This window comes from Mustela erminea, chromosome 18 (genome assembly GCF_009829155.1).
Source record: "Mustela erminea isolate mMusErm1 chromosome 18, mMusErm1.Pri, whole genome shotgun sequence".
NCBI classification, from domain to species: domain Eukaryota; kingdom Metazoa; phylum Chordata; class Mammalia; order Carnivora; family Mustelidae; genus Mustela; species Mustela erminea.
Window position 1 is genome coordinate 25,968,103 of NC_045631.1, and position 23,524 is coordinate 25,991,626.

At 45.6% G+C, this 23,524-nt stretch overlaps 2 protein-coding genes and 1 pseudogene across 15 annotated transcripts in view; 2 read left to right on the forward strand and 1 right to left on the reverse strand.

The window, feature by feature from the left end:
* LOC116578657 lies at window positions 1-132 on the forward strand (annotated as a pseudogene).
* A 2,873-nt stretch (window positions 133-3,005) lies between these two features.
* On the reverse strand, window positions 3,006-7,059 carry PIGW (phosphatidylinositol glycan anchor biosynthesis class W). Of its 7 annotated transcripts, none has more exons than XM_032322037.1 (2): window positions 6,971-7,059; window positions 3,006-4,851 (listed from the first exon to the last, which is right to left on the reverse strand). In XM_032322037.1, exon 2 carries the CDS (start codon window positions 4,837-4,839, stop codon window positions 3,331-3,333), a length of 1,509 nt encoding a protein of 502 aa, XP_032177928.1. In that variant the 5' UTR covers window positions 4,840-4,851; window positions 6,971-7,059; the 3' UTR covers window positions 3,006-3,330. The 7 variants fall into 7 exon arrangements, with proteins under 7 accessions (XP_032177928.1, XP_032177927.1, XP_032177926.1 ...); XM_032322036.1 differs by lacking the exon at window positions 6,971-7,059 and adding an exon at window positions 6,726-6,803; XM_032322035.1 differs by lacking the exon at window positions 6,971-7,059 and adding an exon at window positions 6,494-6,623.
* MYO19 (myosin XIX) overlaps window positions 6,866-23,524 on the forward strand; it is a 33,154-nt gene continuing 16,495 nt past the window's right edge. Inside the window, exons 1-11 of one of the 8 annotated variants that reach the window (XM_032322023.1) lie at window positions 6,866-6,975; window positions 7,957-8,096; window positions 9,330-9,481; window positions 12,403-12,541; window positions 13,240-13,388; window positions 15,139-15,252; window positions 20,925-21,057; window positions 21,747-21,816; window positions 22,351-22,453; window positions 23,105-23,201; window positions 23,340-23,416. In XM_032322023.1, coding sequence (XP_032177914.1) covers window positions 9,470-9,481; window positions 12,403-12,541; window positions 13,240-13,388; window positions 15,139-15,252; window positions 20,925-21,057; window positions 21,747-21,816; window positions 22,351-22,453; window positions 23,105-23,201; window positions 23,340-23,416 — 894 coding nt within the window. In that variant the 5' untranslated portion in view covers window positions 6,866-6,975; window positions 7,957-8,096; window positions 9,330-9,469. Of the gene's footprint in view, window positions 6,976-7,110; window positions 7,282-7,956; window positions 8,097-9,329; window positions 9,482-12,375; window positions 12,542-13,239; window positions 13,389-15,138; window positions 15,253-20,907; window positions 21,058-21,746; window positions 21,817-22,350; window positions 22,454-23,104; window positions 23,202-23,339; window positions 23,417-23,524 lie in introns of those variants that run through there. The other 7 variants (XR_004280735.1, XR_004280734.1, XM_032322022.1 and 4 more) reach the window with 7 other exon arrangements.

Genomic DNA, 23,524 nt, shown 5'->3' on the forward strand with positions numbered 1-23,524 from the left:
AGCTTTGCGCAGTGGCATTATTGTAGCCAATGAGGTTTATCGAGGCGCGATTATTGCTAATTAAAAAATTGATAATTGAAAAAGAAATTAGCCAATTAGAATACCTTTTGTTGTTTTCACTATGATAACCATGTTGTTTTGTGTGGTAGTAAAATCAATAGCAGAATGTTATTTAAATTACCCTGGTTGTCCAAATCTCAGAATCTGTGAATTTGGATTTCTTTCCCATGAGCTGACAGTGGGAAGTTTTGTTGTGTCTGTAAATACTTTCCCCACTTAAAATTTTTCAAAGGGAGCACCTGGGTGGCTCAGTCAGTTGGGTGTCTGCCTTCAGCTTGGGTCGTGGTCTCAGGTTCCTGGGATCGAGTCCCCTGTCAGACTTCCTGCTCAGTGGGGAGTCTGCTTCTCCCTCTCCCTGCTGTTCTTTCTCTTTGTCAAATAAATAAAATCTTTAAAAAATTTTTTTTCAAAGGGAAAAAAAATTTCTTTTAAGGGAAAATAATGTCTTCAAGTTAAAATGTAAATAAGCCCCTTGAAGGCAGGGACTTTGTCTTATTTTCTGTTGTTTCCCTAGCACCTATACCTGGTACATTGGAGCTCAGTAATCTATGTCAAATGATCTATTCTATAAACTAGAACCAAGTCAGAATTTTTAAACTAATTCTTCTGTTTTTATGAATGTTGTTTCCTTAGCTTTCTCTTACATGACTTTCATAACTGGAGGTAGAAAAAACAGAGTACACTTTGTTCCTTTATGATTCAATATCTGTAATTGTGAGACATAAACCTGTTGAGAGAGATTTAAGATCTAGAAAAGATGAAGGAGCAGTTACCGAAAGGCAGCAGGCCAGTTAGACAACATATTCATCCAGTCATCAAATAATTTAAATTACTTTTTTTAAATGAGAGAACAGTATGTTTAGTCTCCTCAGCCTTCCTTTGAATGCTTTAAACAGATAGGTCGTCGGGTATTAATCACTCTGACATAGCAAGAGAACCAATCACCTTTCCTAGTCATGCTTAATTGATAGGCTATAATCTTACTGGTTAAATTTCAAAAATCTTTTTAATTGAAAATAGAATCTGATTTTTGTTTTAATAGCTGTATAACTGCTCAACATACTGATTTCTTTAGAGAGAAAATTCCTTTCAATAATAGATTGACTCCAAATATCATTGATTATAGTTGGCAAAAATGCCACATAAATACTAAATTAGCCATCATCAATGTAACAAATTGAAGTAAGCTAATTAGTGTAATAACATGACTATTTAACAATTTTGGGAATAAAACAAATGCTTAACTAATTTAGAGGCAACTGATTAAAACCACAAATGCAAAACTTAATGTAAGAGGAAGCGCTACCTACACTATACAAATAATCCAGATTCCTTACCAAGTATAAAATTAACTTGAGCATTCTGACCCTTCACTATTTCTGCAAAGATCAGATTTTTTCTTGAAAATAGAACACAACAGAAAGGCAGATTTTAGGGTTTTTTTGCCCACTTTTTAAGTTTATTTTTTAAGTAAGCACCGTGCCCAGCATGGAGCCCAATGCCAGCCCAAACTCATAACCCTGATACCGAGATATGAGCCGAAATCAAGAGTAGGACCCTTAACCAACTGAGCTATCCAGGCACCCCTCTTTTTTGCCCACTTTAAACAATATACAGGGAACATTATAATTGGAAACTAAGGATTTTGTGGTTTTTAAATCTTAGTTTTGAACAGCTGGTTCAAAGTTCTGCTTAGAATTTTTAAATGACTCAAATTCCCAGTAGGATATTAAATGTTAGTATAGCCATCATTATATTAAAGCAGCCTAGTACTTGACTTTTTCACAGGTTCTCTTTCCCTTTAACATGATAGATTAAATGAGGTATGTCTGGTATGGTCCCTGCCTGCCCTCTAGCTTATTACCCACCCTACCTTTTTCTGAGCTCCAGCCTTGAGTTCCAAGATGTGCAATTTTCCCTCTCAACTCAGGACCTTTGCTGAAGGATTCATTCTACCTAGAATGCTGTTTACCCCTTCTCTTACCTCATTTTAACTCCTTATCCTATCCATCAGCTCTAGCTAAAAAACAAAAACCATCCATGGGTGTGTGTATCTGGGTTGAGACTCAGACTTTTGATCTCTGCTCAGGTCTTGATCTGAAAGTCTGAGTTTGAGCCCCATGTTGCGCCTCCCTCCCGCCGACCTGTGCTGGGTGTGGAGCCTACCTTAAAAGAAAAAAATAATCATCATCATCATCTGAGGGGAAAACTTTGACTCTACTAGATCAACTCTTGGTTTGACACTCTGGATAACTTGTACTTAATGACTTAACACAGTTTATAATGGTTGTTCGGTGTCTGATTCCCCACTGGATTACAAGCTCCAAGGTATCGGGAAACCTGGTTATTTGTAGCAGAGTTGGCTAAATATTAGTCTCAAAGTAAAACTATTGTCATATAATTACTAGGCATGTAAACTACATCGTACAATTCAGTCCATTCTTTGGAGCATTTGTTTTCTGACTTTATAATAGGTATTTGATGATATATCAACACCTGCTTTTTTATACTTGGGCTTTTTTTTTTTTATCTGACAGAGATCACAAGTAGGCAGAGAGGCAAGCAGAGAGAGGAGGAAGCAGGCTCCCTGCAGAGCAGAGAGCCCAATGTGGGGCTCGATCCCAGGACCCTGGGATCATGACCTGAGCCGAAGGCAGAGGCTTTAACCCACTGAGCCACCCAGGTGCCCCTATACTTGGGCTATTTTAAAAGGTTAAAATTGAGCAGTAAATAAGTGTTGACAGGGGTGTCTGGGTGGCTCAGTTGGTTGAGTGTCTGCCTTTGGTTTGGGTCATTATCCCAGGGTTTGGGATCAAGCCCTGCCTCAGGCTTCCTGCTCAGCAGGAGGCCTGCTTCTCCCTCTCCTTCTGCTTGCTGTTCCTCCTGCTTGTGCTCTAATAAATAAAATCTTTAAAAAAAAAAATTAAGAAGTTGACAATTTCGTGATCACACTGAGATGTTTAAATGTAAATTTTATTATAGAAGTCATACAATAAAAAAATACAGAATGGTTTGTGATATAAAATGGAGAGTGAATCTCCTCCTCCCCACTACCCTCTAATCTTTCAGTGTCACGACTACAGTTTCTTTAAAATTACATGGTGTTAAGATAAACTATAACAGTAAGCATCACTACTATTATGGAGGATTGAAACTCAATTCTATAATATGTTTAATACTGGGTTGCCAAAAGCCCATTTTCTTCACATTTAATATTCTCCCTCATTAAAGTAATATTTTTGTAACACAGGTACTTTGTACCCACATTGGTCACCAAAATTTTATAGTCTTATCTTGCAAGTGTAACACATATATAATTAAACAGTTGGTAAACATATAGAGATTGAGCACAATTAAGGCCCACAAGGTACTGCTGTGTAATGTATCTACTAACAGGTTGATCAAACCAGTAGTTATATTTGACAGCAAGAAAAAAATTAACTGGTTTCTGTTCATAGCTGTGATTAAACAAAGACTGGGTTCCTTTCTTTCAGCTTCAGAGACTAGAGATTCTGAATGCTTTTTATTTGTGGCAGATAACTGGATTGGTTTCCAAGAACATGGTACTATAGCCCCTTTAATTAGAAATTTGGCAAAACTCAAAATTATATCACACAGTAATAAACTACTAAGAAGTATCAGGCTAGAAGCAATTATCCAAATACAAAAAGCTAAATTGGCCATTCTCCGAGATACTACTTCTACATTTACCTGAACTATGTAAAGAGATATGAAGAGGCTAATAGCTGTCAGCAGAATGTGGTATGTTCCTTTTACCCAGTCTTTGACATGTGATCTTTTTTTAAGCATATATGACCCTGTTTGCACACCAGCCATATGAATTGCCACATATCCCAAAGTAGAGATTATTCCTTCTCGGTTGGCATTTAATAAACCAATCCTTGTTCCACTGCCATCAGTGCCATACAAAATTAACCTTTTCAGTGGGGTAAAGTCAAGGGCTAGCTGGTATAACACAATAATGCTAATGGCCATAATCCAGGATTTATTTAGAGGAAAAATACTTAAAAGCAGTGATGTTAACAGTTTCACAACTATTAAGGTAAAAAAAAAGTTCCAGTGAACTCCATATTCAGTTAAATGTTCCTGATAGCCTATGGATTTTATAATGACTAATCGTCCTACTCCTAGGAAGACTAGTGGCCAAACAGAGTACAGTGACTTTGTAAGATAATAAAATCTGGACCCGTCAGTATATTTTCTCCTAACCTCTGGACAAACCATTGCAGTCCCAAAAATAAAACCTCCTACTCCAAAATCCATTGCTCCTGTCCCATAGAGCTCAGTTTTGGCAAATCTTCTGGGAAAAAGTGGGAAGTCCACAGCCAAAATGGCAATAGCAGTAAATGCACTGTTAATTACACGGAAACAAGAGATGGCTGGAACGTATTCTGATTCTAGACCAATTTTCAAGAATTTTTCAAGTATTTTCTGGACAGGCATTCTGGCACAGCAAGTTCTCCTGCAGTATATTTGATAGAATAGCCCTGCCCCAAGGATAATTACAGCAAGGTGCTCAAGGAGGACAAATGAAGACAAAATGGTCAAAGTGGCCACCAGGGGAACTATTAGGAAAACAAAGTCAGTGAAGAATCTAGTTCTCCAGGTATGTGAAGAGCACAAGTGCTGTGAGAGAATGATCAGAAGCCCTCTGCACAGGATACAGAATGCAGGTAAGCATAGGCCCTGGGTGACTTCAAGCACACTGGTTCCATTGTGGTTACTGACAAAAGCTTCCTTCATCTGCTTTTGAGACATTTTTTCTTCTTCCTGTGAAAATATGAGCAAAGGGATGCATTGGAAAAGTTCTTCTGGAATAGGCATATATATGTACAGGACTTGATTTTACTCTTTTTAAAGATTTATTAGCACGTACGTGTGTGCAGGTAGGAGCAGAGGGAGAGAGAAACTTAAGCACACTCCTCACTAAGCTCAGAGTCCGACAGGAGGCTCGACTTCAAGATCCTGATATCATGACCTGAGATGAAACCAAGAGTCTGGTCCTTAAAACGCCTGCCCCACCCAGGGGCCTGATTTTGCTTTTATTCCTAGATTTCACAGCAGAACTTTAGGCCTAATGATTTCAAATCAGGGCAGGAACTAGAATTTGTGATTCCCCTTCCAAGGATTGTGGGAAGAAGCCTAACACCTCAGGATAAGAATGTCAGGGCACCTCAGTGGCACATTCGGTTACGCATCCGACTCTTGGTTTCAATTCATGTCCTGCTGAGATTGAGCCCCACCACTGGCTCTGTGCTCAACCCAGAGTCTGAAATTCTCTCTCCCTCTCCAACCAGTGCTCTCACTCTCTCAAGTAAATAAATACATCTTTAAAAAAAAGAAAAAAAGAAAAAAAAAGGAGGGGCCCCTGGGTAGCTTAGTTGGTTAAGCATCTGCCTTGGGCTCAGGTCAGGATCCCAAAGTCCTGGGATCCAGCTCTGCCTGGGCCGCTCTGCTCAGCAGGGAGTCGGCTTCTCCCTCTGTGCTCTCTATCTCACTCTCTCTCAGGTAAATAAATAAAATCTTGGGGCACCTGGGTGGCTCAGTGGGTTAAAGCCTCTCTGCCTTTGGCTCAGGTCATGATCCCAGGGTCCTTGTCATCAAGCTCTCTGCTCAGCGGGGAGCCTGCTTCCTCCTCTCTGCCTTCTTGTGATCTCTGTCAAATAAATAAAATCTTCAAAATAAATAAAATCTTAAAAAGGGTAGGAATGTCATACCAATAGTATGAAATTACTAGTTAATGAGCTGTAGCTATCCTCTATATAAGGCAGACTCTCAAAGTTACTTTGGGATATAAATCCTGAAAATGGAATCAGAGAAATGAATTTTTATTACAAACATATAATATGCTATTAAAATTTTGTAATGCAAACAAAACTAATGACTTCAAGTCAAATCAGAAGAGGACAGGGAGAAAGAAGTTACTTAAGTACACGCTGGAGTTGGAGACCTTGGTTTGTGTGTACAGCCTCTCTGAACCCATTGCCTCCAGTACAAAATACTAGTCCTCCAGTTACATCCTGAACCCCGGGCTGCTCCCTACCTCATTCACAGTCATGCTTTCAGGTTAGGGTGGAGATGGGTAGAGTGGATGCTAATCCTCGGGAAGGGGCAAACGCCCAGGAAAGGCCTGGATGTAGAGCACACGCTAGTATTCGTGGTTTCAAAGAGCTGTAAAACACCTCTCTCATATTTCAAAGTCTTTAAAGGGGCACACAGAAAGAACACGTTTGTTGACTAAACCAGAACCATGTAGAACAAATGGATGCATGCGTGCCTGACGGCCTGTCTGAGCCAGCAATAATTTCACAGGATAACAAAAAGATCAGAATCGTCTGGCTTTTAGAAATAAAGGAGTCTTTGTCCTGACGGACACGCGCCACGGCCGCGCCGTCCCTTACACCTCACGTGCCTTCGATGTTTCGGCGCCCTGGCGGCCGGCGGTCTACTTGGCCCGGGTTGCTCGACTCCCACCGCAGCCGCAGAGCCATGCAAGAGCAACCCGCTTCCGCCTCCCGAGCCGCGCTTCCGGCCGACGTAGGGCAGCCTGCGCTTCCGGGCCGGCGGATTCCGCGCACGCGCGCGCCCCTGCCAGGACCCGAGCTCGTTTCCCAAACGCTTAAGCTCCGCGCGCCAATTCTTGCCTGTGGTGGGCTTGCCGCGCCCAGGTCCGTCAGAGGAGCCCGGAGCAGGCGTGTCACGCGCTCCACCGCCGCCCCTCGAACCTCACGACGATTCTCTCAGAGTGGTGGGGTCAGGGGGCCCGGCTCAGTGTTCGACCTCGGCGTCCTCTACCGAAGGACCCCAGGCCCTGTGAGACCCTGGAGGCCCTGCCTCCCGCGCCTCTCCCACGGGAATACGGGAGACCAGCGTCTCAACCCCATCTTACCCCAGGTTCTCGAAATACTTTGCCCCAGCTGAGCCCCTAGTTCCGACCCCGGCATCCAGAGCGGGCCACGTGCGCCCGGAGCCCAGTGCGCGCCCCGCCCCGGGGGAGGAGCCGGCTGGCTCCAGGCCACTGGGCCCGAGCGGCGGCCGGCCGGTGCGCTCTGGCTGTCCCAGCTTCCTCTCCTTCCCGGCTCGCTCCCGCCCTCTCCTCTTCCCTCCCCTCCCCGGGCTCTTCCCGCCGTCTCTCCCAGCCTGCTTTTCCAGTCGCGCCTGGCGAGGGCCGCGCACTCGGCGGCTCGGGCCGTGGGACTGGTGAGTGTCACCCCCAGCCCAGGTTCGAAGCGCTTCGCGAGCCCGAAAGGGCGAGGAGGCCGGTTTGCCCCCGGAGCGCTGAGGAACGGGGGGCATTTTCCTCTCCTTTTTCCAAAGCGTCTTTGCCTACCCTTTCTCATTTCCTTTTTGACTGTCTCGTATTTCAGCTCTTGGCCCTTGCCTAGAAAGAAAACCTTTCAGGGTCCCCATTCCACCTCTCCACCTTGGTGGCAGGCGGCGATCCGGGGTCGAGAAAAGGTTTCAGCTGGGAGGCTGAGTCCCGTCTCCTGCCCTTATTGTCTCACTCCTTGGGACCGAGGAAGGGGCTGCTGGCCCGGATAAGCGTCAGGGCAGCCGCGCCCTTGGCTGGGGTCACATCCACCTTCCTGGGAAGGACACACTCTCCCCGTACCAGGTGCTTCCGGAGCGGCATCCCAGCCCTAGTCCCAGCGGGCACCTCGTCCAAAGAGGGAGTCCTGGTTCCCGCTGGGAACCCGGGGGCGGGTCCAGCTGGGTTCCCGGGACCCTTACCCAGCTCTTCTCGCTTGCCCTCCCACTGCCCTCCAAGCCGGGGACGAACTAGCTGGGGAGGAGGAGGAGGAGCTAGTGATCAGGTTGCCTCTTGCCCTGACTCGGAGTTTCATCTGCCTGTTACCGTCTCCTTTCTGTCCACAGTGGTCACACCCTTTCCAGAAATTCTTGGCTGGTAACCGCGAAGCTGGGAGAACTGGAGAAAACCGCTCTAATCTGACTTGACTCTGGCTGGGTACGGAGGCTGCATCATCATAACCAACATCTGCAAAGCGTTCTCTGAGGTACCAGCCCAATTGATCCTTACCTCAGTATTCTGAGGTGTAGGTATTAGTATTCCTTTTTGCAAACAAGTAAACGGAATAAGGCTTAGAGAGCTCTTGTGATCTGTCTTGGAGGAGTTCTGGGCTTTGATTTCTAACTCCACTACCTATTATGCTCCCCCTAATCCTCTCTTTTAAAATGAGCTTCAAGTTGAGGGAGCTTTGTTCTCCTTGACTCTCGGGTTGCCCTCTCCATGGGTGTCCCTTATGTGGTCATGTCCCCATATGGTCAATGTCCAAGGTGAATATGCCCAACACATTGCTGATGCTCTTCTCTGTCCTTTTTCCAGCTTGTATGAAGTCCCTATCCCTGAAGTCTTTCACATGCTAGATATAATCAGAGCCTCAAAGAAGTCTCTGCTAGGGTCAGTCCATTACAGACACCCCTCATCCTCATCCCTCCTTGCCAGGGAGGTGTAATGCCTGGGAAATTCTAAGTCTTAGGGTCTCTTAACAGATTTTCAGAGATTGGCCTTGGTATAGCCTCACAATACCCCCTTCTCAGATTTTCCTTCTCTGAAATCTTTGCATTTTTAAAGTTGACACTGGACTGTTCTACCTGACTAGTGTCCCCAGATGGATTATCCATCCTCTGTAGTCCTTACTAATAATAACGATATTTCCCCTCTGACTGAATATTCAGATTTATACTCCATGACATCATTGACCTTCACAACTACTCCTTGTGAGGTAGATTTTACTACCTCCATTTTCAAGATGAAGGATGAAGGTGGGCCAGGAAGGTGATCAGTGGCTTTCCTGTGAATGGGCTGTGATTTTATTCCCACACAACTGCTTTCCTAGAGCATCAAGAATTGACTTCAGCCTCCCTGGTCTATCAATTACTCGCTATACAAAAATAGGATCTTTCTGTTTACTGGAGAGGGTAGGGCATGAGACTTCTCTGTCTCCCAGTGTCTCCATCCTCCACAGCATTGATTCAGAACATATGCAGCCCCACCCCAAACCTCTCTAGTAAAACTGGCCCTGAAGAGCCTGGGGAGCCCCTGGAGGCTCTCATAAAAGTTTCCCCTGTTCCCTAATTGTCAAGGGATAGGACAGACTTTCCCTCTCTGCCCAGGCTCGCCTTGATTCTTGTTTTGATTCCCCTTGCTTGGTGGGAGGAGCATGAGTGAGTCACCCTGAAGAAACCCTCACTTGTGTTTGGCCCTTGTCTTCTCTCTCATGTCATAGGCTCTGAGGTGACTCATCTCAGATTCCTCCAGAACTGAGCCTTCTGCTGGACCTATGTTCCAACTTGTGCCTCCATGACCAGGTGGATAGCACTCCTCGTGCCTGTGACCCAGAACCCTGGCTGACCACACTGAGGCAGGATGCTCCAGCAGGTAAAATGTCACCCTTAGGTAACCTAGGCCCTGAAGCATCTAAGGCACTTCCCACCTGTCAGGTGGCTGAATGACGTTTCTACTTACCCTGACCTGGAAGGAAGGGAAAGATCCCTTAAAGGTCTTTCTTCTTCTCACTCTTCACCCAGTCACTCCAGTGCCTTTCACCTGTCATTGAGAGGCTTTTCTTGATACCTGATTTGAATCTCTCTTACTGTGGTCTTTAGCCTTTTTTCTGAGATGAGTAAGATGGGACGGTAAGATGGGATGGGGAGGGGACTCCTTGGAGTACTTTGGTGACTTCACAAACCTGAACCAGGGAAGGAGTCCTGAGAGATGTCCCTGCCAGCCTGAACTGTTGAGGTACAGTGAAGATCTGAGGCTTCCAAGAGGAGGTATTCTTTGAAGCTGAACCTTAAAGAATATGTAGGAATTAGCTAGGTGGAGAAGGGAAGTAAGCAGTCCAAGCAGAGGTGTCAGTGCAAAATGTGGGTGAAGATACCTGCATGGAAATATAGGAGTCTGATGAATGGATCATGAAGTGCATGGTGAGAGGTTGCTATTGTGGCCCTTACGCCAGGCCTCTGCCTCTCTAAAAATTCTACTGTGGCCCCAGGCCTTCAGGAGTCCCAATTACCCATCTCCTATCCGTATCATCCTTCTCATGCAGCTCTCACTCCAAAGAGAATGCCAGTGGATAGATATTTGCTGCATTTTTATTTACAAAATGTGGCCAGGCACTGGGCTGAGGCAGATGTTTAAGGTGATACCTGCTCTCCAGGAGCTCACAGTCTGGTGGAGTCCTAGGCAGGTAAGTGCCTGAGACTTACTAGGATAACCAGGTGGAAAGCCAGCCAGCCTCAAGGGAGCCCTGGTAGACACTACTGCTTGATCATCTTCCAGACTTTTGTCTTATGAAATGAGCTTGAGACTGGGGAGAAGCTGGCAGGACAATTGTCTGCTCTGGGCTTTTTTTGTGTTTAACTTTTTTTTTTTTTCTTATTAAAAAAGCAGTAATGTTCATCATAACCATACTGGCAGCTGCTCTGTGTTGAGCCCCACCTAAGTAGTAGGTACTAGTCTAAGCATTTTATGTGAATAATTTTGTTTAGTCCTCAGGTAGGTTACAGTGTTACATGTACAGAGCTACTATATCCCCATTTTGGAAATACAGGTCAGAGAGGTTATGTGACTTTTTCAAGGTCACATTCACCATAAGCAATGTGGAAAATACAAGCAACAAGAACATTAAAATTACCTGTAAGTATACTACCCAGAGATAACATTTTAGAAAATATCCTTTTTTCCCCTAAGTATATATTTTTTAAATGTTTGAAGCTGTCATACTTTTTTGTAACCTGCTTTATTCCTTTGTAAGGATATACTATAAATTGTCCACCATTAGGACATGTGGATTGTTTTCAATTGTTTTACCATTATAGATAGCTCAATATATACTGAATATTCCTATGGCCTTTACATAGCATCATTTTCTAAAAGAATTCCGGGCTAAAGAGGTATATGCTTTTCAGGCCTTGATATATCATTGCCTAATTAAAGAAGAGCTGTTTTTAAAAGAACAATAATAGCTAACTTTGGGTGCATATACCAGGTACCTTCTCTAAATCCTTGATGTGCTTATTAGGGTCTGACGTAGGTGCTATCAGCATTCCCATTTTATAGATGAGAAAAACTGAAGCATAGAGAGTTTTAAGTAATTTACATAACATTATGCAACTAGTAAGTGGTAAAATCAGAATTCAAATCCAGAAAATCTAGCTTTAAGGTCTAGGCTCTTGACTATTATACTCAGCTGCCTAACTAGTTGGATCAGAGCTGATCTTAAAATATGGCTTGGCTTGTGATTTCCCCCCCTCCATCCCCAGAGTAGAGTGATTTGCATGGTTCCAGCCATGGTCTGACCTCAGCATTTATCCTAGAGGCCAAGAGCCTGCCTTGTGAATTATGGTAGGCCTACATTCAGAGAACAGGCAACATCTTTGGAAAGAAACTTGTTGCTGGGCCTCTCAAATAACACTTACCACCTTGGGAACTTTGAACTTTTCGGGTTCACTAATCTCATTGAAACCTACACAGTCGTATTATGGACTCCCTTCTCCAAAAGCAGATTTCAGCCAGGTACTACTGTCTTCTATTCCCCATCCCATGTTCACTGCAGTCTCCAGAGAGATAAGAGGAAAAATGAGAAATATGGAAAGAAGAAACATGTGGAAAGTGTTGGCATCAAGGATCGAACAGGCAAAAGAGAAACAGCCTTTTCCCCTTGGTGCCTATTCTTAACCTCATCCAATTTCCAAGTCAGGCTCCCTGTGAAGTGGACCAGGGCAGAGGAAGTTAACTAAATAGCCAGGCTAAATTTAAGCCCAGAGAGCCAGGTGATGAAGGCATGGGGCTACGTCACAGCTGGTTTTTTATCACATGCTAAATGTTCTCTTTCAAAAAACGCCCAAACCATGGTTTTTTCCTGGGGGAGGGATGGTTTGTGATCCCCTATAGCAGTCCCCTACCTTGGTCCTCACCCCTACCAGGCCCAGTAAGGCTGGTGGCTGGCCAGCCTGGAAGCTGGCACTCATTCAGAGGAGAGGGGATAGCATTTTTTCATTTACTGAGTACACACTGTGTGCCAGGCACTAAGTGCTTTGGGTGTCTCTTTATTTTTCTGTCCAGTAGCTCTGCAAACTGGTTTTATTTTCCTTTATTTACAAATAAAGAAGCTGTGGCTCAGAGAAGTTAAGTAACTTAACCAGGCTCACAGTCTTAGTATGTGGCAGAACTGAAATTTTAATCTAACCAGATTATGTTAGTAGAAGCCTGTTCTCTTTCTTCAGGCCCTCACCCCTGTATTACTGCCAGCTGGTCTCAGTCCCAGCTTTCATGGCCCTCTTCTCATGGCTTCTCAGGTTAATGGTCACAGTTCAGGCTCTGGTGCCCAAGGTGGGGAGTCCCTCAGAGAAGACCTGCAGGAGTTCCTGAGCGGGGAAGCCCCGCTGCATCAGCTAGATGACCTCACCAAGGTGAATCCTGTGACACTGGAGACAGGTATGGGCCTCCCTCTCCTCAACAATGCCGTCTCCAAAACAGCCCTTGGTGCTTGCCTGGCTCAGTTGGTGGAGCCTGCCACTCTTGATCTTGGGCCTGTGGGTTTGAGCCTCGTGTTGGGTGTAGAGATTACTTAAAAATAAAATCTTAAATTGGGGCGCCTGGGTGGCTCAGTGGGTTAAAGCCTCTGCCTTCGGCTCAGGTCATGATCCCAGGGTCTTGGGATCGAGCCCCGCGTCGGGCTCTCTGCTCCGCGGGGAGCCTGCTTCCTCCTCTCTCACTCTCTGCCTGCCTCTCTGCCTACTTGTGATCTCTGTCTGTCAAATAAATAAATAAAATCTTTGAAAAAAAAAAAATAAATAAAATAAAATAAAATCTTAAAAAAGGTGCCGTCTCCAAGAGTGTGGAGATGATGTGGGTAGTCCGCACAGCTTTCCCTGGTCAAACCAAGGCAGGCAGGACCTCGAGCCAGATAGGCTGCTCCAGACCTCTGCCTGGCAGCTGCACACAGACTCCCCAGGGCAGACTTTGCTCCAGATTTGGGGCTCATCTTAATTAGATCTTGTACGTATTCATCAGGGAGCTGCTGGGATCTAAAGGCACTTGGCTAATTGCTAGTAGCACTGTTAGGCCAGTGTTTGTGTGGGCAGTTGTGTCTATATTTGAACCAGACTTTGCTAAAAGTGCCTCTGCCTCAGTCTTGAGGTGTTTGCAGGCTCGGTACGCAGCAGACACATTCTACACCAATGCTGGCTGCACCCTGGTCGCTCTGAACCCTTTCAAGCCCGTCCCTCAGCTCTACTCACCAGCACTGATGAGAGAGTACCATGCTGCTCCGCAGCCCCAGGTAAGACTCAGCCACATCCTGGGCCTCAGGGCTCCGCCATATCCCCTAGGCCTCCTTCAGCTTCCCCATCATTATCCATCTATTCACCAGCCATGCGGTCATTCAGAGTTTGCTGGTGCCACAGCCCTGCCCACCAAGGGATTGAAGAATTCTGGATACAAGACAGGTGCAAAATGAGATATAAATAAATATTTGTTTAACTGAGTTTGGAACCTAAAATAAAAAGATAGAATAATGGATTTTTTTTCTTGTTTGTGACGTTATTAATAGGGACGGATTTATGAAGGTATATTTGTGTATTTAACGAACCTTTTTGAGGGGGGAGAATAAATAAGGAAGGCCCTAGAAAATTCAGCACTTGTTCCTCTCCTCCAAGAGGAATGAGAGGAATAAATTCTGGTGGGGTTGGAGTTGGAGCAGGCAGCAAATAAACTAGCTGGTGTTTAAGTGCATGATGTCCTCAGAGAGAGGGAAGAGCAAACTTGCTGGCAGGAAGGTTATTGTCAAGGAGAGAGACAGCAGATGAGATGGGAAGATGAGACAATCCAGGGCTGCTGGCGAAGGGTCTGAAGCAGCACAGCAGGTGGAATATATCCATGGTGCTGCTCCCCCAGGAGTGGAGGGACTGACTGGAGCCTGCCATGGGGATAATTACTCTGGAAGCTGGGGGAGTCAAGTTCAGAAAGGTCAAACAAGATATAGGGAGAACAGGGGTGCCTGGGGGGCTCAGTGGGTTAAAACCTCTGCCTTCGGCTCAGGTCATGATCCCAGGGTCCTGGGATCGAGCCCCACATCGGGCTCTCTGCTCATTGGAGAGCCTGCTTCCTCTCTCTCTGCCTGCCTCTCTGCCTACTTGTGATCTCTGTCTGTCAAATAAATAAATAAAATCTTCAAAAAAAAAAAAAAAAAAAAAGATATAGGGAGAACAGTTGGAGGCTTTTAACAGTCCAGGGAAGAGGAGGCTGGGGCAGAGGCAGGTGCAGAGAGGGAAGGCTCTGTCACTATCCACAGCAGTGCCTTCTCTCCAGGAATCTGTGGATAGATGATGATTGCTGGGTGGGCCATGCCGGGCTGGCTAGGCATTGTGCAGATGGCCTGGCCCCCCAGAAGCTCATGCATGGTTAAGTGTCTGAGTCTTCCCTGAGAGCCCATATCTCACTGAGAGCCTCTTCAAAAGCAAAAGCCATGTCATGGTTTCCTGTTTCCCCGGTGCCCAGTTTAATGCCTAGCACATTGAGGATAGTTAGTATTTGTAAATGGAAAGAAGAATAGTGGCCTTGAAATTCAAGTCACATGGTTACAATTACTTGCTGAGTGGCCTTGGGAAGGTTATTTAACACCTCCAAACCTCAGATTTCTCATCCATAAAATAGGATTAGCTATTCAACTAATGGATAGATTTTTTAGGCAGTAACTTATAGGAAAGTTCTTTGCATGCTGCAGAGTACAGTAACATAAAATAATAAGCAGCAGAATAAGAATAAGACTTAAGGTAAGATAAAATGGGAGGACGAAGTGTTAAGGTTATAAACTGGTAAAGGCCAGCACTGCTTCCATACTAAGAGAAGGTGAGTGGATACAGCCATCATAGGGGTCCCACAGTTGGGTCTAACACTGTTATATCCAAGGGATTTTTCTAGAGGAAACCTGGCACTGCTGTTGGCAGCCTCCCCTCTCAGCCGTCATTTGATCAACCACTCCTAGGAGACAGGCGTTCCCTTATGTGGCCTCTCACCCCTTGATGTTTTAGAAACTGAAGCCCCACATCTTCACTGTGGGTGAACAGACCTACAGGAACGTCAAGAGCCTGATTGAGCCAGTCAACCAATCTATCATTGTCAGCGGAGAGAGTGGTGCTGGAAAGGTAGGAGGGCCTCTTTCTTACCCTGTCAACTTTTTGACTGGTGGGGTGGGCAGAGAAGAAGGAGGTCATTCCTTGTGGAGTCGTTTGCTGCCTAGTCATTCCCAGATAGGCTGGCTAAAGCAAGGACTCAGCGTGCAGTGGTAAGCTAAGGCAGGAAGTCAAGACACAGCGTTTTAGTCCAGGCTCTTCCACATAACACTGGGTGAGATACTTTTTCTCTCAGTCTTCATTTTTCTCCTCAAAGGTCTCTGCGCTGACACCACTGGAAACAAAAGTCAGCTGTTGGGGATTCCAGAATATGGTTAAGAGGTTCTGCAAACCTCAGTTCTTTGATTTGTAACATGACAGGGATAGGAGGACCAACTTGAAAATCATGGGACTCCTACGAGAGTTAAATGGACCAGTGCACGTAGGCACTTGGTGGCACACTTGGCACGTGGCAGCACTCTATAAGTACCTGGGGTTACTGGTGGGAAAAGGTTTAACGGAGTAGTCCACCCACTACATGGGTTGGCCATGATGGCAAGGACTGTGCATTGGGCCAGCTGTATGGAAGGACAGAATCATTTGATGCAGTCTTGTGGCTCCAGGTTCCCAAACCACAACAGGTGAGACAGAATGCTACACCGGGCTGGTTCAGGAGTTGCACAGCTGGTCAGAGGAGGCCACCAGGCCAGACCTCACCACCTTCTTGCCAAGGCTCACCCAGCCACCCCACCTTTTCCACAACGCTTTTACCATCACAAGGGATTTTTTTAGACCATAAATTGCCTCTGCCTATACTTAACATGTGAGAGAATTGCTGAGCACTGAGCACCTGCCAGCTTCTAGGCCGTGGGCTAGCCACTAAAGAATGGCAGGGGAAGGAACAAAGATGAAAAATGCAACATACGGCTTCCAGGGGGGCTCTTAGTCCACTGGGAAAGACAAGGAAACAGGAGAAAATAGTAAGCTGCAGGGATGACAGCTTGGACTTGGGTGTAGAGAAGATCTTCAAGAGCTCTTTCAAAGTGGCCAGTGCAGTGGCTCATACCAGGCTCGTAGAGGAAGCCCATTATCCTCCAGAATTGCTCTGGGGAGCAGAGGCGGACCTGGCCTGAAACCCATGCCACCGGAGCTCAGTAACTTTATTGAGCAGTCGCTATGGTCTTTTGCTGGGTCTATATTTTTTTTTTTTAAGCTCTTTTTTTTTTTTTTTTTTTTTTAGATTTTACTTATTTTATTTGACAGAGAGAGAGATCACAAGTAGGCAGAGAGGCAGGCAGAGACAGAGGGGGAAGCAGCTCCCTGCTGAGCAGAGGGCCCGATGCGGGGCTCGATCCCAGGACACTGAGATCATGACCTGAGCCGAAGGCAGCGGCTTAATCCACTGAGCCACCCAGGCGTCCCTTTGCGCTCATTTTTAATAAGTAGTAGCATAACTACATAGTTCAAAAGCAATACCGCAAGGCTTACAAAGAAAAACAGTAGGGGCACCTGGGTGGCTCAGTGGGTTAAGCCTCTGCCTTCAGCTCAGGGTCATGATCTCAGGGTCCTGGGATCAAGCCCTGAATCAGGCTCTCTGCTCAACAGGGAGCCTGCTTTCCCCCTCTCTCTGCCTGTTGCTCTGCCTACTTGTGATCTCTCTCTCTGCCAAATAAATAAATTAAGAAACAAAAAACAAACAAACAAAAAACAGCAGCCCTACCCATATCTACAAAGACTGTCGCTCTCTTCCAGAGGCAACAACTTTCACATCTTCTAGCATTTTATTTGGGCATTTGCGTCAGTATTTCTTTTTTTTTTTTTTTTTTTAAGATTTTATTTATTTATTTGACACAGAGAGAGATCACAAGTAGGCAGAGAGGCAGGCAGAGAGAGAGGGGGAAGTGGGCTCCCCACTGAGCAGAGAGCCCGATGCGTGGCTCCATCCCAGAACCCTGAGATCATGACCTGAGCCGAAGGCAGAGGGCTAACTCACTGAGCCACCTAGGCACCCCGCATCCATATTGCTAAACAACATCCTTTTATTAAGTTTTCAGTTTTTTTACCTTATCGTTCATTTTCAGGTATGATAAAGATTTAGCCCTATTTCTCTGCCCCCAGATACATAAATGTCACAATTTCTAGTTAATATGCAGTATTACAGCCATGTATATATTGCTCATAGCAAAGCAGTATAATAAACTGTCCTTTCTTATATAATTTTACTTGCCCTCTACTTCATAATCGCCCTGTTTTTTCACTTGTTTAGTTTTTGTATACCTATTATTAAGTTACTACTAAACCTATCACCAAAGCTGCATAACACCTGTCCACTGGCCAGAACATCAGATCCTTTTTTTTTCTTGGTGATGTTCTTCCCAGAGCTCCCAGATCTCTGGCTCACGCCTAGACTGGTGGCTGTCAGTGGGTATTGCCACACAGTTACTACTTGGGAGCTTCTCTGCCTCACTCCGGGATCCCCTAATTGCCCTTTGTCCTATGACAAGCCCCTGCCCCCAGAAAACCTGTTGCTGGAGCCCGTGGCTTCAGTTTCTTAACGGCCTTGTTTTTATGGAACATGTTCTTTAGTAGCTTCTTGGAAAAGGTACATGTGGGCAGATTTTTGAGTTGTTGCACCTCTGAAAATGTTTATTTTGCCTCAAATTTTATATGTTGGCTGGATTTTATAATTCCAGGTTGGAGACCATTTTCTTTCCAAATTTATAAGGTTTTTTCCTTCTCTGTTCTTTGAGTGTTGTGACTGAGAGTCCCAATCCATAATGGTGATTAGTGTTTTGGTTTGTTTGTGTTTTTTTGTTTTTCCAAAAGCTTTTACAGTTTTAATTTTTATTCATAGGTAGTAAAACTCACCGTGCTATGTCTTGGTATGGTTGTTTTGTTTTGTTTTGTTTCATTTGCTATGCTGGATATTTTGCGTGGATTTTTTTAACCTGTTCTTTTGTTGGGGGAAATTTGTATTACAGCTAATAATTTAATAATTTCCTCCCTTCTGTTCTCTCTTTTGGGATCTCCTGTTAGAAAGAAGTTTGATTAATTATCTAATATTCTTATTTTTTTCACTTATTCTTCTGTCTCTTAATATTTTGTTTTACCTTCTGGGAGATATTCTCTACCTTCCAATTTTTTGGATTTTTGTTTAAAAAAGGTTAATTCTGAGAGTTCTCTCTTATTCTCTCAATATTATTCCCTACTGCCCCACCATCCTGGTCTTATTTCACATATCAGTATTTTTTTTTTTTTAAGATTTTATTTATTTATTTGACAGAGATTACAAGTAGGCAGAGAGGCAGGCAGAGAGAGAGAGGGGAAGCAGGCTCCCTGCCGAGCAGAGAACTGGATGCGGGGCTCGATCCCATGACCCTGAGACCATGACCTGAGCCAAAGGCAGAGGCTTAACCCACTGAGCCACTCAAGCGCCCCAAGTATTTTTTTTTTTTTAATTTATTTGACACAGAGAGAGAGATCGCAGGCAGGCAGAGAGGCAGGCAGAGGGGGGCCTGGGAAACAGGCTCCATGCTGAGCAGAGAGCCCGATGCAGGGTTCGATCCCAGGACCCTGAGATCATGACCTGAGCCGAAGGCAGAGGCTTAACCCTCTGAGCCACCCAGGTACCCCTCAGTATCTTATTTTTGAGGATACTTCATGATTTTGTCTTCTGCTCCTTGCATTGACTTTGTTTCCTTCTAGTTCCTTTTCCTTCATTTGTTGTGATATTTGTCATTTGTATAAAAGAGGTTTATCAAATAGTTGATGATCACTGTTCATATTTAAGTTTCTGTTCATATTTAAGAATAAGGCTTTAAATGCTTCATTAAGCAACTGATTAGAATCTTCATGTTTATAGATAGGATTGTCAACCAGGGAGCCTCACTGTAGATAGCTTTTGAAACCTGTGGGACCCTGAATGTCCACAACTTTTCTCATAAGCTTGTCAGGCTCCAGAAAAGATTCTTTAACAGAGATATGGAAACTATAAAGAGTTAAATGAAAACGATAAAAAATAAAAGTATAATGAATAATTGTTTCATGCTTATCAACAGACCAGACTTGCAGATGAATACATCCGTAAATTTGAGAGTAAATCAATAGAAATAATTCAAATTGAGAAACAGAGAGAAGCACATCTGAGAGCTGTGGTATGGTAGCCCACGGGCTACCATAGTTGCTGCTGGTGCACCAGGAGAAAGAGAACACATGGATCAGAGGCTATACCTTACACAATGAACAAAAGATGAAAAGCACAGATCCAAGAAGTTCAGAAAGCAAAAGCAGATGAATACAAAGAAAACAAATTGCTGGAAACCAAACATAAGGAGCAAACTTTTAGGGGAACCAGAGAAAAAGAAATATTATGGAAAGAGGAACAAAAATAAGAGTGACAATGGGCATCTTTCAAAAACTGCAAGCCCAGGGATGCCTGGGTGGCACAGTCAGTTGAGCATCTGACTCTTGGTTCCAGTACAGGTCATGATGTCAGGGTGGTGGGATCAAGCCCTGCGTGGTGGGATCAAGCCCTGCTCCACACTCAGCAAAGAATCTGCTTCAGATTCTATGTCCTTCCCTCTGCCCATCCTGCTCATGCTCTCTCTCACTCTCTTGCTCAAAAAATAAGTCAGCCAATCTTTAAAACAAAAACAAACAAATAAGCAAAAAAAACTGGAGGCCCAAAGGTAGTAGCAACATCTTTAAAGTGCAGAAAGAAAAAAGTGCTGAAAGAAAATATCTGTTGGGGCACCTGGCTGGCTCAGTTAGTAGAACATGCAACTCTTGATCTTAGGGTTATGAGTTTGAGCCCCACATTGGGCATATAGAGATTACTTAATAAATAAGAAAGTTGGGGTTGAGGTTTGTTTCATTTGTTTGTTTGTTTGTTTGTTTTTAAGAAAAAAATATCTGTCAACCTAGAATTCTGTTACGAGGAAAAATACCAAAATATCTTAAAAAATGTAAAACAAGGGATGCCTGGCTGGCTAGTCAGTGGAGCATATAACTCTTGATCTCAGAGTTGTGAGTTCAAGCCCCACACTGGGCTTTGCTTTAAAATATTTTACTTTAAAATTTTACTTTAAGATTACTTTTAAAATTTTTTTTTTTAATTTTTAAAAAATGGAAATGAGGGGCACCTGGGTGGCTCAGTGGGTTAAAGCCTCTGCTTTCGGCTCAGGTCATGGTCCCAGGGTCCTGGGATCGAGCCCCGCAATAAATAAATAAATAAAATCTTTAAAAAAAAAAAAAAGGAAATGAAATAAAGACGTTCAGACAAAAGTTGAAGGAATTCATTGCCAGTAGGCCTATACTACAAGGAATATTAAAGTTCTTTAGGCCAAAGGAATATGAAACCATGTGTATATTGGGATTGATACAAAGGAGTAAAGAGCATTGGGGATGTGGTCAGTTTTAGCTGTGAGCCCTCAGAGACACTGAGTAGCCTGCCCAGGTCAAGGTGGGTTGTCCCTTTCCCAGCTTCCTTCATTTCTTAAAGGTGTCCTCTGGAACTAGGAGCAGCAGAAGTGAAAAACCCCCCCACTTCACGGATGGGGGAATTGCCTTGCCCAAGGACACAGTTGAATTCAGCATACAGTTGGTCAGCATTGTGCCTGGAGAAGAGGGCTCTGGTGGGCCCCATATCATGAGGTACAGTGGGAGGGAATGTGGACATGGCTCCCACAGGGTGGTTTCTGCCACAGACATGGACGTCCCGCTGCCTGATGAAGTTCTACGCTGTGGTGGCTGCCTCACCCACATCCCAAGAGAGCCACAAGATTGCAGAGAGGATTGAACAGCGAATCTTGAACTCCAACCCTGTCATGGAAGCTTTTGGTGAGCTTGGTGTCCTCTGCATAGTACCTTGATTCTGTTTCCCCTGGGATTTGCCACTTCCCAAGGAGAGGAGTAGTGCTTTCAGTCCATCTGTGGGAGTTGGAGGATGAGAGTATCACTCACTGCCTTGGACCCGCAACCTCCCAGGTGCCCTTGGGCTCCTTCGTTAGAATCACCCCCTCCTCTGGCGTAGGCAGATGTAACAGAGTGCCATAGAGGACCTTGTGGCTCACCTTGTTCAAATCCTGTTCTTACATATGGTTTCCTGAGGGTTCAGAGAAGGGGACTTGTCTAAGAATGCTCTTCAGTGAGTGTCCATGTTGTGACTCGAGCCTAGGTGCGTCTGGCTGGGCCCACAGCTGTCCCAAGGCAGAGCGGATATAAGTCTGTTGTGCCTAGATGTTGTCTAACTCAGTAGTGACAGCTTGTTGGTTTTGGCCCTTTCCCTTCAAAGAATACAGTCCCTGACCAGCTAGGCTTGCTCATTCCAGTTCGTTGCCAAGAAGCTCTAACCCTCCTGAAACACATTTGCTGAAGCCCAAGTGCCCATTCCCTAGTCCTGTCCCCTGTGACATGGAAACCCATAAAGGGGCTTTTGGGTGACTTGAGGATAGGTACGTGCCCTCATCCCGGCCCACAAGAACCCGGTCACACTGGGGGAGTGGTATGAACCTAGGTGTGATCTGTAGGGAATGCCTGCACCCTGAGGAATAACAACAGCAGTCGCTTTGGGAAGTTCATCCAGCTCCAGCTAAACAGGTAATGGCTGCTGCCACTCTGGCTGAGGGGAGGACGGGGATGGGGAGTCTGAAAGTGGCTAGGGCTGTTTCCAGCCTGGGCTGCTCCTCTGGACAGAACCGTGCCCCTCCTGGCATGTAATGTTTGTGGAATAAATGAACCTGAGGGTGATCTTTGAACCTGGAGAATTCTAGCTACTCCAGCCTCTAAAAGATACTGAGGCAGTGTGCTTATCATGGCCTATGAATTCCTCCTGGCTTCTACCCTGGTTCAGGGGCTTCCAGTTAAACCACCACCTCTCTGGATTGCACCCCTGAGCTTGAAGCAGGGGTTTCTGTTCCTGCCTTGACTTGGGACAAAATGGTATATAGAGGCCTTGGCCCTGTCCACCTGAGCTGGTCACAGGGGAATGTTCTAGACCACCCATGGACCTGCCAGGTGGTCCCTAGTGCTCAAGACCCACTTTGACTAGGTGGAAGAGCTTTGGGGGGAGTGGCTATGTTGCATTCTGGCAGACAGTAAGTCCTTAATAAATGCCTACCTGGTTGTGCCCAGGGCCCAGCAGATGACCGGAGCTGCAGTCCAGACATACCTCCTGGAGAAAACACGAGTGGCCTGTCAGGCGTCTAGTGAGAGGAACTTCCACATCTTCTACCAGGTTTGTGTCCAGCTGGGCCCACAGCTGCCCAGATGTAGGGTAGAGATGGATCTGAGCTTCCAAGCCCTCTTCTCTGCCCACCAGGCCCCAGGCCTGACACACCGCTTTCAGTGATGCCGCCACTTATTCCTGCAGACTTTCCGTGACTCTTCTGCCCCACGCTGGACCTTGGCTCCCAGAATGGTTTTGACCTGGAGATGCATTTGCTTTCTCTATCAGACCAAAAGGTCCTTGACACAGGGACTGGGTCCCCCTCATCAGACCAAGGACTCTTAGAATGGCACCTGTCTCCAGCAGAGTGAGAACTTCCCTAGAGCTACGTCTGATGTGTCTCCCATCAGGCTTGGGGTACCCCAGAGCCTGGATAGGATGTCTCCTGCTCATATGGACCTGGGCTCCCCAGACAGGAGTCGTGCTTTCTTCATCAGACCACAGGCCTCCTCAGCAGGCTGTTTTTGCATCGGGTTGGAGACATTCAGAACTATTGCTGCGACTTTTGTCCCTGGGCCTGTCCTGGGCTCTATGCCTTGGCTCTCTCACCTCTCAGCCTTGTGATACCAAAGCATTTTTACTCTCGAGGCAACCCCGGGCTTATGCAGGCCTGGCTTCCTCACACCCTCACCTCCACCACCTGCCCACTCCTCCCCACAGATCTGTAAAGGAGCCAGCATGGACGAGAGGCTCCAGTGGCACCTCCCGGAGGGAGCAGCCTTCTTTTGGCTGCCCAACCCAGAGAGGACCTTGGAAGGTAGGGGGAGCCTTGTCCAGCACCCTGGACTGGCCCATCAGTACCCACTCACCCTCTGCACAGGGCCTGCCTTCACCCCTCGATGCCCCTGCTGACCTCTGGTCCTGACCCTGGGCTGTGACTTGGATTCCTTTTCAGAGGATTGTTTTGAGGTGACCAGAGAGGCCATGCTTCATTTGGGCATCGACACCCCTGCTCAGAACAACATCTTTCAGGTTAGAAGAAAAGGCACATCTCTTCTGTTTGGCAGAGGTGGTGGATGGGTAGCCCCTTTCATGGGTCCCTTCTCTGAACTCTGAAGATCTAGGGCTTGAAGCCCCACT